General features: G+C 30.0%; 1 protein-coding gene across 2 annotated transcripts in view; it reads left to right on the top strand.

Annotated features, from left to right (window-relative positions):
- Positions 1-2,235: 2,235 nt before the first annotated feature.
- Positions 2,236-17,995, top strand: part of LOC111622928 (Down syndrome cell adhesion molecule-like protein Dscam2) — a 34,989-nt gene continuing 19,229 nt past the window's right edge. Inside the window, exons 1-13 of one of the 2 annotated variants that reach the window (XM_023365394.1) lie at positions 2,236-2,488; positions 6,130-6,368; positions 7,048-7,371; positions 7,442-7,603; positions 7,745-7,894; positions 7,968-8,085; positions 8,667-8,851; positions 10,930-11,202; positions 11,296-11,703; positions 12,566-12,727; positions 13,107-13,388; positions 13,468-13,587; positions 13,703-13,876. In XM_023365394.1, coding sequence (XP_023221162.1) covers positions 6,320-6,368; positions 7,048-7,371; positions 7,442-7,603; positions 7,745-7,894; positions 7,968-8,085; positions 8,667-8,851; positions 10,930-11,202; positions 11,296-11,703; positions 12,566-12,727; positions 13,107-13,388; positions 13,468-13,587; positions 13,703-13,876 — 2,407 coding nt within the window. In that variant the 5' untranslated portion in view covers positions 2,236-2,488; positions 6,130-6,319. The remainder of the gene's footprint in view (positions 2,489-6,129; positions 6,369-7,047; positions 7,372-7,441; positions 7,604-7,744; positions 7,895-7,967; positions 8,086-8,666; positions 8,852-10,929; positions 11,203-11,295; positions 11,704-12,565; positions 12,728-13,106; positions 13,389-13,467; positions 13,588-13,702; positions 13,877-17,995) is intronic. The other variant, XM_023365395.1, reaches the window with a different exon arrangement.

Here is a 17,995-nt window from a genome sequence, read left to right as displayed (position 1 = left end):
AAATTCTCGTAAATCCAACCACATTCTGATTTCTTGTATAAAATTTATCTGTAACCCTTGTTCTTTCCACGAATTAATCCGCTTTCTTGTGACCTTTTCGATGGAAGATAGGTCAAAGTGTATCTGCTCTGACGTCATCACCGGGCTTATATTTGAATGGAATCCATCATATCCATCATCTTAGTTTACACAATGACTGTTTCTAAACCCCAATTCTATTTGATCATCTCAATGAGATTGTTTTTAGGTCATCGTCCGTTTGGCAAATTAGGTTGGTGCACAGTCAACACAACTGAACACTGTGACATTTGCACGGAAAATGGAAATGTCCAAGTTCATTCGTTGTGGCAGTTGCAATTTTTGAATTCATAAAAATTATTATAAGCTTTTAAAATATGTTTTTATATTCATTCATTGGATATATTATAATAAATAAGTATAAAATATAACAATGCAGTACGTATAAGTTTTACATATAACGAGTATAGTTTAATTCGAGTATAACTTAAATCATATGAATTTTTAGAAAGTTTATTATTTCAGCTTAGCATTATATTAAAATAAAAATCAATAATCTTAATTTTAATATATGCTTTATATTAAAATTTATGTTAATTAGTCAAACTTATAAAAATAAATGATTTTCTATTAATCTTATATTATTAATGATTATAAGATATAAACTTAAAGTAAACAAATTAATTTAAAAAATTGTAAAACATAAGTTTAAATGTATAAAAGATTTCTTTGCAAACTTATATTAAAACAAAATATAAGGAAGAATTTACTTGTAACTTATAAAAGGAAAATATAAAAATCGTGTTTAATAATCTGTTTTGTTAGTTTATATGATATATTATTATAAAAATATAAAAGGCTTATATAAAGAAAAATTTCATATTATAAAAGAATATTAATATAAAACTGTTTACACTAACAAAAATAAATTTCTTTTTCTTAAATTCTATTTTTCCATACTTATTATTTGTTAAAGTCAATAAAATTAAAAGAATACTTTTTTTATTTTACATTTGATTTTATTTTAATTTTAAAAGTTTTTGCCGTTAAGAAAAAACTGTTTATAAAATCGATTGTTTATGCATAATAGAAATTTTTATTGATTTATATATATATATCAGTTAACAAGTACTGTACATCGTTACGAATAGGTTATCACCAATCTTTTCAATTATTATTGCGTGTTATGTGGTACTAGTTTGTGTCACTATGTATATAGCGTCACAATGTCTCCCCCTTACAAAGTCAGAACAACATTTTCTAACTCTACGCACGCACTGCTAACGCAAGCGCAGATGCCAATGTTTCCCACGAGCTCTCTTCTCCACTTCTCTCTGTAATGTCTGTAACGTCTACAGTACACACTGTTTGCCAGTAAGAAAGAAAGAAAAGGAAACACATCTTCTTAATCTCATTAAACCAACCACAAAATATCATTTCTTAAAATAATTAATTAATTATAATAAAGAAATTTTAATTTTAAACACTAGAAATTGAATGTTATGGGAACTTCCCCCCTGTAAAGCAGTCTTTGCTGAATAGAATTAAGTAGCGCAGTGAAGACGAAAAATCAGTGCTTTCTTTTTTTTAAAGCTGTATTTTTGAATAAACATGCGATGATTGATTAGATTTATAATTTTATTTTCGTGTAAATAAAAGTTATAAATTTTATTAACGTTTATATATATTTATGTATGTAATATAGATATATTTTTTTTTATTTTAAACGAATAAATAGGACCCTCAGATCGTGTACTATGACCTAGTATTTGTAGTAACGTATAGTACAACCAAAGTTTGGCGTCTTGCCAGAAAGATTTTCAATGTGAGGGCAATGAACCGACAACCCCCCTTTCCAAATCATCGAAATAGATCCTTTGTCATTCATTTGTCGGTTTTGTATTTACAATTCATCATCGTGTGTTTGGGGAAAAAGCATTCTTCGCTAATCGTGATGGGGGTTTGTAAAATGGAAAAAGTTACCAGAGTAGACGGATTTAACACTGTTATCCGTGTATTATTTTTAAAAACTGAAAAATATATCAATCATCTGTGCATAAATGAGAGGAAAACGTATTTCTTTGATTCGACCCTATTCTGCTACTGTGCGATGCAGCATAGCTTAAATCGCACACCTCGTGCATCGATTGAGGTAAATGTCACGCCGATTAACCTCTATGTGGCAGGTATGAGACAAGATGGCATTTACGCACCTCCTGCAAGAAAGGGCAACCCAGAAAGCTTGACAATTTTCTACTGCAACGTTTCAGGAGGCATATCATATAAACTCCTAGCATTCACCTCTCTATCTCTCTGTCTCTGCTGCATGAAAGATAGCTCAGTACGCATGCTCCGTATCGGAACTGGTCCATGCCCTGCTGGGTGTGCGAAGTGACGCAGAGGTGGCTGGGCATCCGAGTCCACCGCTGTCACCATCCAGGCAGCAGGAGTGGTTGATATACCGTAGAAGGTGAGTCACCGTTGGGTCCTTTAGGTACCCTCCTGGTCTTTTAGAGAGCGTTAGGGTGAATCGAACTAAAGGGGAGTCGTTTGACCAGGGTGTTGTCGGTGGCAGTAAGGGTCCTGATTGCAACATGGCGACTGCCTTTGCTCTAGTCTGTGTCACTATTTATTGCATCGGTAGGGGATGTGTAAGTGGTTATTAAACAAAGTACACTTCGTATCTGTTTCGTAAATTAATACCCTTTAATTATTTACACGGTAAACGATATTCGCCTTGTCTAACCCGAGTCAGTGAGGCCAAGATCGTCCGGATAATTCATTAGCTTTTATAGTTTGTAGTAAATTCGACACATTGATGTTGGAAAGCGGAATTGAAAGAGAGTATCGGATGAAGAATGGCGATCGAAACGCGGGAAACGAGTCAACTACTTACAACAGCCGCCCTTCTAACGTAAATGCATTTTAAGAACGAATTGAAGCGTATCGAGTTTTAGAAAAGGTTAGAAACGATTATAAAATGAGATTTCTTAAAGTTTTATATCTAAATCTGTCCATCGTATCTTGTGGTGTGGCCAATAATGAATGCTGGCAGGATGCCAAAAGGGAGAAGGGCTGAATGTTCTCATAGCGTACAGTTTTGCATTCACTATCGATGTACATAAATAGAATATGTTGCGATTATTATACACTAAATAATACCCTATTTTGATATAAAATTGCTCTCCTATACGTTTAAATGACTGTGGGCGAGGGAGAATAACGATTTAAAAATCGTACGAGGCAAATACAGCTACGAAAAATTATCGCATCCCCCGCTTTACGACCCGAATTTAATCGCAGTAATAATTAATTTCTCATAGTATTATCGTTTGTCTAAATGATTAAAAAGTCGGCCATTGATTAAAAGTATTTAGAAGTATAACATTATTGATCAATTGTTAATTGGTCAAGAGCTATTAAAATTTCGGTCCCGGTTATCCGGAATAGGATCGATTTAAAATCGCGATCAATCAGTCCAATGGACGTTGACCGTAGTTTTGGCGGGAATTAGCCACCCAATAAGAATCGATAGTTGCGGATAATAACGTATTCTTTTCAATGGAGAGACGTTGAACGTAATGTGTTTAACGTCTACAAACCGAATCACGTCGTTCGTTAATCAACTTAAGCGAAAATTTGCGCTAAATATGTGTAGATTACGTAATGTGAATCACACGAACGCTTAATGCATGCCTTTATTAGCTTAAACTCTAAACGCTCCTCTTATGTTAGTTTTCAACAATAAGTTTCTATGTTTAAAACTAATGACGTCAGTTCGGATCATTAGTTTTGAGATTAACTACACTGATTGGTTACTGATTAGCCAATCGTACGGGAAGGGAGACGTTTAAAATTTAAATTCTTTTCGACTATAATTTTTTCTTCTCTTTAACAGTTTTCTTGTTACTGTTATATTTTTAATATAAATAAAACGAAACCTTCACGGATGTATGCACAATATGTATATATGATTTTATCGGAAATCTTTTACTTTCAAATATCAAGTATTCTTCCACCATTCATATTGCTCCAGTGACATTTAATAAATCAATAACGTTCCTCCTCGCAATAAAACAATATAATTTCGGTATAATTATAAAATTGTACTTTAAAAAGCATAAAATCATTCCGTTTATAAGTGTTTTTTTAACAATAAATTTAAAATCTAATCGTTGCCTTATTGGACGATTTTCAAACACTTCCGCGTGACGTGACTTAATTTTGAAACCTCTTGCTCTGATTGGTGATTAATGAGCTATGCATTTTTTTCTTTTTTCAATTTAAATCGTTGTCTGATTGGTTATTTCCGAAAAAGTCACAAGGACGTAGAAAAATTTACAAGTGTTTCGCTCTGATTGGCCGTTAATTAGCAAATAAATGTCTCTTCCATTATTTTTGAATATGGAAATTTGAATTAAAAAAAAAAAGGAAATTCAAAATGGAGTGGATTCGGTCATTAGCGTGCCAATAAACAGAAATTAGATATAAGACAATTTAAAACCATTTAATTTTAAAGAAAATTTTTGCTTTATAATAAAGAACGAAATATAATTCATGATAAAAAGAGTGCTTTTTTTATCTAATTAATTATATAGAATTCAAACAACATGGAGCGCAATCTACATCAATAATTCAATTTCCATTGGTTAAATTATGTGACGTCAGCTATTCAAATTAGAGTAAAAGTGAATTAACGAGTAACCAACTTTGGTCTGTTTAAAGCGCAAGATTTAATAGTGAGCGTTTTTTTAACTTGTAAAATATATTTATATATCAGTAATAAGAAAAAAATTTAATATGATTAACTATGGAGGAGTTATGCAAAGAGGACGGTGTTTTTCTTTCGTTAATTCTTTTAAATATCGTTGTTTTCTCTGCAGAAATTCAGTTTTTCTTGACAGTGTTGGCAAGTTGCCATAGTTGAACAATATAGTTGGCACACCGCCAAAGACACAACAACCTCCTCAGCAAAGCACAAACTACAACTCTTCCAACCAAATGCTTCTCAGCGTTGCTTCTTTCTCTTTTTCTTTCATCTTAAAGCTAATTCTGGTGCTGAATCTTGACAGATGTGATTGCCTTTCTGAAGAGATGGACTCTACCCTCCTCCTTCTCCCTCTCTCTCTCATCTTCTTTGCCATTCAGATTTTTACCACATTCTCTCATATTGCCAAAAATTGAGGGGGTTCTGTTAAATTAGGAGGCGTAGATGGCTGACCCCTAGCTCTCTTTCATTTTTTTTCTCTGGTTTATAAGTGGAAGAGGGGGAACGATGACGGCGATAGGATTTCAGATAGAATGGGGATTTTATGTCACGTTGCCAAAATCGGGTTGCTGGTTTTCTTAGCTTTCCGAGAAGGAAATTATGTTGAATTAATCCATGATGACGTTTCATTTGTATGGATTGTTTCAGGATTGAGGATGTATGATCTCTTCAAAGAGAGGATCAAATGTTGAGTGGTTTTTTTTCTCTGTTGGAATGCCATTTGCGACTAGGATCTACTTGTTTAGAGAGCAGAATCAGAGCAATTGGTGGCAAATCTTATAAATACACAATAATCCCCAAGCATTTGGAATGTAAGAATGTTTTTCATAAAAATAATTCGATTTTTTTTAAATGTTAAACCAAAAATTATCGTTTTTAATAAAGAAAACTTAAGATATATGTTAGAATAGTTGGTATGAAAAATCTTGAAACGAAAATCTTCGAAAATTGGGACTTTCGAACGTCAGATTCTACTAAGTTCAAGCATTATTTTTATCAAAATTAATTCGGTACTCATTTTAAGTAAAGAAAAGGGGGGAAACAGATAGATAGACCCACCACAAGTGATAGTGCGAGTGTTAAAACGATTACTACTGTCAAAAGCGATAACTTAGCACATAAATGAGAATTTCATTGTGTCAGAAAAAAGAAATCTGTTGTCAACCAATCTCGTCGAGTGTCTAGAGCAGATTGGCCGAGCCTTTGACCAATGGAGATCTTCTTCACAGTTCTATAAGAGTGGTGTATGGGAAGAACCGAATTTAGAATTTACAGTTTGAACTTTCGATCAACAACTATGCTCTAATTTTTGAATTTTTTTCCCTCTTGCTCATTCGTTGTAGGAGAAATGAGCTGGTTTCGAAGGATTAGATCCGAGACGGTAGAAGACAACTACATAGATCTATTGGTGCCACTTTGGAAGAAAAGATGAATGTCGAAGTCCAGTAATCGAAGGTGATGGAAAAGTTGGAAGGTGACAGCATTCAAATCAGAACAAAGTAATATCATTGTTTGGTGGAACATCCTTCAGAGATGATTCATAAATTGGCTTATTTATATGTTTTCAGTATTTTTGTTTATGGTAAGTTTGACTAAATTTTTAAATATAGACATTCTTCCTTACAGATAATGTTCGTTTTTAATTAAGATAAAAGTTTTAATGACTTCTTATGGATATAAAACGATTTCTCTGGGATTTTTAACATTAATTTTTTATGGAAACTATAAGTTTTTTTAAACTAGCTAAAAATATATATTTTATTTTCTGCTTCGTAGAGTCCAAACTTTTTCTTTTAAGGATTTCTAAAATTTTAAACGTTTTTGCTTGCTTTGTAAATTAAATTTTTTATTGTCAATAAATTTATACATCATTTAAAAGACGTTTTATCTTATTTAAAAATAGCTCCAAAATTTAATTCAATCCTAATTATAAACATTTCTTACTTAAGTCTAATTTATTTAGTTTTATTTTAATTTTTTCAAGTACGATTTTTGTTCACCTGCATCTTTTATCCGATTATTTTTCTACATTAATTTTTTGCTATGGCAACCTCTTTGTAAATATTTTAAAGGTAAAAAATTATTTTTTAATACTAAAAATATCATAAACATATCTAATTTAGCCAATTCTCACGAAATAATTTTCAAATAAGTGAAGATAATTATCACATATTTTCAGAGAAATTAATAACATTTATAGACGTTTCTTTTTTATATAAGCTGTAGCTATATATAAACTGCAACATGTCTGACCTCTTTAGGATTCGATGGACCTATAGAAAAACGTATGGGACCCGTCTTCATCTCCGAACCACCAAGTTCTGTTGATTTCCTAAATACGACAGGTGTTGCTGTAGACTGTTTAGCATTCGGTAGTCCTTCGCCTCGTATATCATGGCGTTTAAGGGACGGCAGCCTCGCAGAGAATGTGCCAGGACTTAGACAAACTCTACCGAATGGTACATTAATCCTATGGTCCTTTCGACCCGAACAATATCGCCAAGATGTACACGCGGACGTCTACAGGTGTCTGGCCAGCAACGTGGTTGGAACTATACTCAGCAGAGACATCCACGTTAGGGGAGGTGAGTGGTGACGTCACCTGATCAATATCTCTTTTGCCGCCACTTAATTTACCGATTTTGTGGATTGCAGTTGTCAAACAGTACTACGAAGTACAAGTCTATGATGAATATGTCATCCGAGGTAACACAGCTGTATTGACCTGCCACATTCCTAGTTTCGTAAAAGATTACGTCACAGTGACGTCGTGGATACGGGACGACATTGTTACCATAACCTCAAATGTACAGGAAGGTGAGTGTACTAATAAGTACTAGCATTTAAAATCGATAATATTTGTAAAAAGTGGCTGTTTTTCAGCCATTGATAAATTCTTCATCGAAGTTAGCTTAGGAATGTAAAATTACCGAATACTGTATATGTATTATTTCTTAGGAGGTAGATACAGTGTCTTCTCTTCTGGTGAACTACATATCCGCAACGTAACACCCAGTGATGGGTCTATGAGCTATCGTTGTCAAACCACCCATCGTTTGACTAATGAAATCATTGTCAGTGCCACAGCCGGAAGGTTAATAGTTACAGGTAAATATTGGCTTGCTTTTACCGATTATTGCTTATCAATTTTTATCAACGCTGTCTTCGGTATTTTTGGCAGATTCTAGTGGAACAGTACCGCCTCGGATAACAGATAGTCGGAGCACTTTGCCTGCTGTACAAGGTAATACTATCGAACTCCCGTGTGCTGCTCAGGGCTTTCCCGTGCCTAGATATAGGTGAGATAACTTTTTCTGTTCTGTTCAGGTCAAATTGGTCTGAGTGAGGACAAATTATTAATCTTTAGAACTTTTTGTATCAATGATAAATAAATAAATGATATGTTTTAAATTAATCAGAGAAAGGTAAATTTGAAATTTTCTAAAATTCAAACTCAAATGACCTCAAGGAGAAAGCTAAGGCATAACTTTTATCTTAGGGTCACTTTATAACCATTTCAGAGCCAAGTCAGAATTTTTGGGAATCTGCCAAAGTAAGACACTCTCCATAGTAGCCGTTAAAAGGCATTCTCAGTAATAGTTATTATAAGTGAGGATATAAGCGTGATTTTTTTCGAGTTCTTTGAAAGAAAAATATTAAATTTTGGAAGTTCTTTGAAAGGATTCCTTTGTAATCAGATAGCAATATTTTTATCTGAGAATCCGTTTTTAACGTTTTATAGAAGGGATTTAATAAACCATGAATAGATTATTTATGTATGATTTGAAACAGAAGAGCGCTTTGAATCTCATTTAGTACCAGTTTGGCCTTTTATAAATTGCTATTTAAACTAATAATATTAAAATGGAATATTTTGTAGTTGGTACAAATATGCAGGAAGGAATAACTCTCAATTACTTTCGGTTTATCTGGATTCGCGAATGACGCAGTTGAGTGGGTCACTAATTATTCGTCAGGTAAAAGTAGAGGATGAGGGGAAATATGTTTGTCTGATCAGCAATAGTGCGGGTGAAGAAAGGACAGAAATGGTACTTGTTGTCACAGGTAAGATGATATATTTTATCACTTTTTTTCCAAATAAATAACATGTAAAATGAAAAACTAATTAGATAAATAATAAATGGTTTTCTTCAACAAAATACTTCAAACTTATTTAAATATCTTTAAAATATATTACTTATTCAATTGTTGTTCTGGTAAACTAACCATAAAAACATTACTACAGTTAAAAAATTGGCTCTTTATATAATTAGAAGCTCTTATTTGTTATAAAAAGAAAATAAAAGTAATTAATAAGTAGCTATTCAACAAATCTAAATCAAATATTTTCACTAATTATTAATTTATGTTGAATTTAAACTTTTCACAATATTTTAAACACTCAATATAAATTATAGATCTTTTATACAAATCACACACACATATATTTAATTAACCGAATAAATATTAAATTAAATTTGCCAACTTTTTATTAACTAAAAATAATTTTTCTAGCTCCGTTCATGACTCAACTGACTTTTAACGTGTTTATTTTTTCACATTTTACTAGAATATTAATTTTTTAAAAATGCTATAATTTATGTTTTTATTTAAAAATTATTCAACTTAACGTTACAAACATTAAAAAGTGGGCTACGTTTATGTGATTTTTATCGTCTAGTAAATTTTAAAAAGATTTTGCACGAAAGTTTACAATGGGAGTTTTCTATCGTGATCTGAGACATTGACAGTTTTGACAGCATAGTTACTGTTCTAATGTCATGATCACTTTTATTATTAACATCCTCACAATAAAGAAGAAAAAAGAAATTAACTTTCGACATGCTTAATATCACGAGTTCATTGTAACAAGTTGTAATTTATTGTGTACAATCCAGCTATATAAAATTGTGAGTATTGTCTATACTACGACAATTCGAAGATATGTCACTGTTTTGTCAGAGATTTTTTTCAGATATTATTGAATTCGTGATTGGCATGATCCATTATGTGATATAAAAAAAATCGAAATATTTTTTTTTTTATAGAAGATTGCTAATTCTTATAGAGAATATCGTGTACAAATAATATGGTGTTGAAATTGTCACGTGATGGTGATTGAAGAGTGCTTGGCATGATCTTGATCCAATAAAGTTTTCGTCACTGTCGAAGCCGTTACACGTGACACTTGGTCACGTGTCACTAATAAAATTGTTTCGATTTATAGAAATCTAATGAGACGTTTGTATCTAGAAAATAATGATAATTTAATATGAAATAATATATTTTGAATATTTTTGGAATTTATTCAGATATTAAATTATATAATTTTAATTTTTAATGGCAGTAATAACAGAAATTAATTTCATGATTATTTTCCCTTATCGATTATGTGGTTAATATTATCATTAATCGATAAATTTTATTATAAAGCCTGTTATATATGTCATTGTATATCATAAGCAGCGACTTAAAATTTTATTACGTTTTATGTTAGATAAAAAGAAAAATTTTTACGATGCTGTTAAGCTTATTTGTGAAAATAAAGTGATGGAGTGACAAAAACAATATTTCGTGATTCTTGAATGCAATTTATTGCATAGCTAATGAGATGAATTAAATTATATTTTAAAGTTGCAAGTTCACGTGATTGAATGAATCGATTTGTAGGAGCTATTGATTCATACAACCGCAAAACTAATTAGTTTAAAAAGTGGAATAAATATTTATTATTCAGTTATCACTCAATTTAAAATTTTAATATAAACTCTTTGTAAAAGTTTTTAATTATTTATGAATTATCAGATTACTATAGCGAATGATGTATAGTTACAAGATTTAGATAATTAAGTATTTTAAATTTTAATATGATTATCATATAATTAATCACATTATATCGTTTTTAATCTTTTTTTTTTGAAAACTTAGTTGTAGTTTAGAAAATTATTGAATGAAAGTTTTAAATCGTTGATAAAATGTCATATGAACAAAAACGATAGCACCTAGTCGATCAACTAAAATCTTTCTAAACTCCGGTCACTTGACAATTATCTAGCGCATAAAAATTTTATTACTATTATAGTACATTACATTACATTTATTGCTAGTAGTTTCAATCTAACAGACTCCTGTTAACGTTTCAGCTCATTTATCAGCACATGTACAGCCTCAGCAACAAACAATTGATGTTGGAAAAACAGCAAAATTTAATTGCTCATATTCTGGCCATCCAGTCAACAGTATCACTTGGATCAAAGACGGTAATCCTATGTTTGAAGATGGTATTCGAGTGAAGGTATTATCCAGAAATGTTCTCATTATCTCATCAGTGCGAAGAGAAGATAGTGGAATGTATCAGTGTTTTGTGTCCAATGAAGTTGAGTCTGCTCAGGGAACTGCTCAGCTATTGTTAGGAGGTTGGAGTTATTATATTAAAAAAAAACAAAAACATTATCCCTGCTTTTTTTAATCTCAGTTTTACATTTTTATCTTTATTCTTGTTTCTTCAGATGCAACCCCAGTTTTTCATTACGTATTTTCTGAAGAAACTCTGCAGCCGGGACCATTTGTATCATTAAAATGTGTTGCTTCAGGCAATCCCTTGCCCCAAATTACGTGGACCTTAGATGGATCTCTGTTACCCGAAGATCAACGTTACAGAATTGGAGATTATATCACTCTGCAAGGTCACGTTGTCAGTTATGTCAACATCACGTCGGTTCGTGTGGAAGACGGTGGTGTTTATGAATGTCATGCAAAAAATACAATGGGCACAATCAGCCATTCGTCAAGGCTCAATGTTTATGGTCTGCCTTACATCCGTCCAATGAAGGATGTGTCTGCTGTTGCCGGAGAAAGCTTGGTGCTTAGATGCCACGTTGCGGGGTATCCAATAGACACTATCACGTGGTCAAGAGGTAACTATATCGAATTAATAGTTTAGTTATAATTCGAAATATACAAAAGTATATCGTGAAAATGTACTAGTTATGAGGAATTTGTCAATAATTTAATCTTTCTACACAATATGTACTGGTATACAAATTATCAGTGTAATTTTATGAACTTAAATCATTGTTAGAATTCTATTTTTCCCTCAATCGATGTGGTTTAGAATTATTCTATTAATAAGTTTATGAAAGCCAATCAGATTTGCACCAGTTCAATTTCATCTTGAAAATACTTCGTCTTTGTTTCTTCATGTGAGTTTTTAGTGTTTTAAATAAAGTTATATTAATTAATATAGGAAAAAATAATATAATTTATATCAAACACAATAAATGTATAAAAATATAAATTACAGAATGTAAATTAAATATAAATTGTACACAAAATATTTCTCAAGATTATAAACAAGATATGATTTTAGAAAAAATCATATATTTAGATTGAATTATTTCTATAAATAACGTGGGCCAAGAACAACAGAATACTATAAGTTGTAAATATTTCAAATTGAAAAATGTTTAAAATTATTTTACGCTTTTTATTAAAATAATAAAACCACACAAAACCGTATTTTATTTTCATATAAAATGGAAGTATAGAAAGATGTTAAAGAAAATACTGCTATAAAAATAACCACAATAGTTTTCCTTCTCATCATTTACTTAACTGTATTGGGAATCGAATGAGTGATTGTTGCAAGAAGTCCCAGATATTCAAATAAATGATTTTTATATGTTGAAAGAGGAAACATAAAGCGTATGTTACCCTCGAGACCAAGCTATGGAATGGCACAAATTCAAACTAAAGATAAAAGATATGTTTCTTTTTTAGATGGAAGTCGAATGCCAATCAACCGACGACAGGAAATGTTTCCAAATGGTACGTTAGTTATTAGAGACGTCCAGAGAGGTGTGGATGATGGATCATATAAATGCAGGGCGTTGAATAGACAAGGACAAAGCGCCACTGGTACCGTGAGGGTGCATGTCATGGGTGAGTAATTTGTGCTTCTTATATAGATTCATTCGTTCTACTTGAGATACTTGACGTTAGAAAATTCTTCGTTGTCACATCTAGTAATAAATAAAATTAAACATATCCTGTGATGTTCTTAAATTGAGGATTGAAAATCTAAGACACAAATTCAATTAACATGTATTCTCATTTGGGTTTCGTTCTTCATCCGGTCGCTCCTATTGTGGGCCTGGTCTAACCCTAAATTGGTGTGGAGCAAAGGCCTTTTTAGTGTCTACAGGGCAAAAAGAGTTTAAAAAAATGGAAAATGATATATTGTTATATAATTTTTAAATTGTTTCATAAATAAAATAAATGAGAAAAATTTTAATTATGCTAATAATGATACTTGTTGCAGTCAAGCCAGTGATTGATCCATTCTCATTTCCACGCAATTTACAAGAGGGAATGCGCTCACGTCTCGTTTGTACGGTGATTCAAGGAGATCCACCTTTCGTTATCCACTGGAGAAAGGATCGGAGACCTATTGAACCGGGACTCGGTGTTGGTATCCGTAATGATGATTTTTCTAGTGATCTTACTTTTGCTAGTGTCAGTCCACGCCATAATGGGAATTATACTTGCATCGTTAGTAATGCTGCGGCTTCCGTCAGTCATACAGCTACGTTGATTGTTGATGGTGAGCTGATTTTACCTTTTGAATTATCAGTGGCAATAATTAGTTTCTTGTGGCCTTGTTCTCATTTTATTTATATTAGTTCCTCCCAGGTGGAATGTTGAACCACGCGATGAATCTGTTGTATCTGGACAGAATGTTCGAATTGACTGCCTTGCTGATGGCTTTCCAACACCTGTGATAACGTGGGAGAGAGGCTCAGGTAATACCTTCCTCATAAATTTTATAAACCGATAATCAAACCGATTCCTAAAATGTATTAACAAGCACAATTTATCAAATATATACTTTATTCACAGTTTTTCTCTTTTTTTCAGTCAGTTCTCCCCATCATTACACTGTTATAGCTAGTGGGCCACATTACGAGGTCTATGCCAATGGTTCCTTGCTGATAAAAAATGTTGAAGAAGACGACGGCGGGTATTATTTATGTCAAGCAACCAACGGTATCGCTTCCGGTTTAAGTAAAGTCGTCTTCCTTACTGTACATGGTAAGAGATATTTTAAATTGTCCTTCTACAGAAATACTAATAATTCACTAGACATGAAGCAAAATATATAACTCAATAATTACTGGCAGTTTTTTTGTAATGTATATTAACTCTTATTACTAAATAGATTGATTATATTAGATAAAGTAATAAGTACAGGTATTTATTTAATTAAACTTTTTAATGTATTGGAGGTGTATTTGATGATGATTTACGAAAGGTTTAACTTGGCACAGATTCAAGAACAAATTCAACACATTTAATTTCAAACTCTACAATCTTGTGACAGTTTGACAATGTGGTAATGTTTAACAACTAAATGGACCAAAAAACTGTGCAGAAATCCCAATTAAAGTTTTTAAATCGGTGTAAAGAGAAAGCACTCTACTAGATAATCCTTTACTCCTAATTGCTGTAAAGCTGATGACCCGAATTGCATTGTAATCATAACTTGTGAAATACATTAGGAACCACATTTGCGGTTTTCTTCACTTATTATACTTTGGCATAATTCTCTCACGACTTTAATTCGTAAGTTAAAGCTCTTCGGAAATGAATTAAGAAATTTTAAAGTGGATTTGTTTTATTTTGTTACCGTAACATACTTTTTTAATCTCTAAATTCAATCTAATTCTGCATTTTGATATTGTTAAGTAATTTAAATAATTCTTTAATTTAATTTTGCAAAATCATTAATTACAAATAAAATTATAATCCTTTTTTTCTGGGGAACATCATTCTACCCAAACTTTAAGTAAGTTTGGGCAGAAAAACACGCCATAAAATCTTTATGGTGGTGTTTTTCCAAATACAGGTATATCATTTTAAAGGGTTATTATTGACTTATAACCCACGAAAATTTATGTTTTATTCGTGTTTATAACTTATAAATTTATTCAATTATTTCTGCTATAATTACATTCCAATAATATCCATAGTGAAGAGTGTAATATTAAATATTATAAAAAATAAATTTAATTATATTTGTACTTAAAATCAATATTATTGTTTCTTAAATTCCTTTGTAAATCTCTCAGAATTTATATAATTTCGAAAATATTCTCTTGAAACATTTTCTTCTCATTATTTTCTGCATTATATTATACACCGCATTGTTTGTAGACATTAATATAATAAGCCATTAAAGGGATTAAAATACAGATAAATATATTAAACCCGTAAAGATTAACAATATATGGTAGAACATTCTGCAGCTATACACACGCACCTATGTATGTATATAAAGATAATACAAGGTATATATTTAAATCTGTATTTTATAGATTTATTTTAATGTTTATTAACTAAATGAAATAACATATACAAAATATTTTATACAGTATATACAAATTATTTGCTATATTTCTGAAACTTTTTTGAATTATTAAGCAGAATCAAGTATTCGTTATATGAGAAATACATTAATAATTACAGTTTTAATTATCTCTTTTAGCTTATTAATTTTAAAAAATATTACTTATCCTTATATAAATACGATTTTAGTTTTTTTTTTAATATATCTACACTACTACACTTTTTTAAAGTTAATTATCTTTAATTCTGTATACTTTATAAGTCTATATAAACATTTTTCATAAAGGATGTGCCATTAATATGTATATTACTATATCAAATTGAATGTTTTAATTCTATTATACACACATTCGTAGTAAAAAGACCAATTTTCACAAATATCTGAAAAATACTACCATCTACATGTTAACTCAATTGTTATTCAATAGATGGCGACAAGTTATTAGGTCCCTCATATAGAATTATATTTATTTGTTTATTTTTTGCAAATTTTATGAAATTTGCATAATCAATTTTTATAATTATTGTAAATTTTCTTTACATATTTTTTGTCCTTTAAAAATTCTTCATTTGTCATTTGATATTTTCTATTTAAAATATAAATCACATGCAACAGAATTTAATATTTAATTGCTATTATTTTCATCTTTGAGATAAATAATGCAATAAGTAATACTTTAAAGAGAATTTATGAAAATCAACATAACAATATATGAGACTGTTTTGATTTTACCCATAATATAGTCTTTATTAAAATCTATTTACATAGTTAAATCATCACAATATGTTAATTTATTAATTTATTCTTAATTTAAAAAATTCCTATAACTTAAACTATCTATAAAACAACTATCTTCTGTTTGATTATTATTTAGTAATATTTACAATTTAGATAATCACTTGAAAGTGAATATATGTAAATGTATACATAATTTAAAACTCATCCACATATTACAATATATAATTAAGGTGAGAACTTGTATGGAATTTCCTAGAAAAACATTAATTTTTTATATGGGAAATGCTATTTATGATTAATATGTGAAAAATAGATAAAATGTTGCATAAAATAATTCAAAATGTTAATGCCCTACATTAAATTTAGGGAATGCAATTAAATTTTTCCTTTTTGTTTTCTCCATTTTCTGTCATTTAAATGGACTTTCTATAGCTGTAGAAATATATGAAGTGCTTTTCTTTTAAATTATTTTTTACATTTAAAATATCTATGAAATAACCAAATAATAATGAATTTTAGTTTAAAAAATTTATTTTAAAATTATCAACGATTTTCTTTACTTAAAGTCCTTGATTGAATATGGATAACCTGTCCAAATTCTTAGAATTATTAAAATGTAGTATTATTTTTGGTTGGCATGTAACAGTGCTAACAATTGAATAAAATAATATGTTAAAATTTCAAATAATTAAATAATATTAAGGCATTTTAAAAAAGTGAAATTAAAGGTAAATACTTATGTACTCGTATTACAAAATACATAGACCTTTGTTACAGTATTACTACATAAACACGTTTCAAGCCGTACTTCTTATTAAATTCTTTTTTTATGTAAATTAGATAACTCATAGTTTTATACTTAGTAATTTATTGATAATTGCAGAGATTTTATATTTCATAAATTGTTTTTTTAAACTAGAAAATTTTCTTTATTAATTATAAGAACATATTAAAATCCTGTACATATTAATGTTAAACGCCTAGTTTGAGAATATAATAATGTTAATCAGCTTACAATTCTAATTTGATTAATTTAATTTAGGATTTTATTATATTTAGAAACATATATACAAAAGAATATGTCTAATGTCAACTTGTTTCAGACGAATTTTCTGGCTACGCTATATACAGAGTGAGTCAAAAATTTCTTGCACTCTTTCTATTCCAAATGTACTGAAGATATATTAATTTAGTTAATATAGTTACGTAGGAAGTTATGTATGGAAAATCGGATAGACCTTTTTGTTGACCTTGAAAATAATTTTCAAGGTCACTTACGTTGTAACTTTTAATGAGCAGAAGTAATGTTAAAATTCTAATGTCAAAGCTAAATAACACCAATTAATTAGTCTAAAACAATTTTCTGGATTCAAATAAATACATTTAGGACTGAAAAATTAGCAATTTTAAGTTTATAAGGAGTAAAAGTGATTTCGTTTTATATCATCTTGGAAATTATTTTTAACGTCAACAAAAAGATCCTATCTGATTCTCCATTAATATATCTTCAGTACTTTTGGAATGAAAAGGATGCAAGGGATTTTGACTCATCTGTATATATACATTACCTATTATTGAGTAAAAATTAATGTTTTTTTTTTTTGGTCTCATGATTCTACTATCCAATATACTATTCAAAGTCAATTACTTCATTGATAAAAATCGTCGAACATTCTTCTAAATTGCCATTCAAATTATTATTATTGTTTAAATTTGATGAATAGTCTTGTTGAAAAAAATATATGTATATTTTAAATATTTTGAAAGCTTCTCTTTAAATTTTACCCAAATTATTCATTAAATACGTAAAAATAACTTCGAAAATCAATAATATTTTTATCACGCTTATCACCGATGCTAATGCCATTAAAAATCCTATGTTTGCAATTAATAAAATTTCTGTTTTGTGAGTATAAAATGTCATATTTTTCATTGGCTGTCTCTGTATGGTATTGTATACTGTGGTAAAAACTGTATTTCCAAAATCGTTACCTTAATTTATGATACAGAGCTCATAGAAAGTAGGATGACTCGTTTAAAGACGCTTTCCAGAAATCAATTAAGTC

The sequence above is a fragment of the Centruroides sculpturatus genome, unplaced genomic scaffold (assembly GCF_000671375.1).
Source record: "Centruroides sculpturatus isolate CEXI.00-Female unplaced genomic scaffold, Cexi_2.0 scaffold282, whole genome shotgun sequence".
In the NCBI taxonomy this organism is placed as follows: Eukaryota; Metazoa; Arthropoda; class Arachnida; order Scorpiones; family Buthidae; genus Centruroides; species Centruroides sculpturatus.
This window is presented reverse-complemented; position numbering and strand designations above follow the sequence as displayed.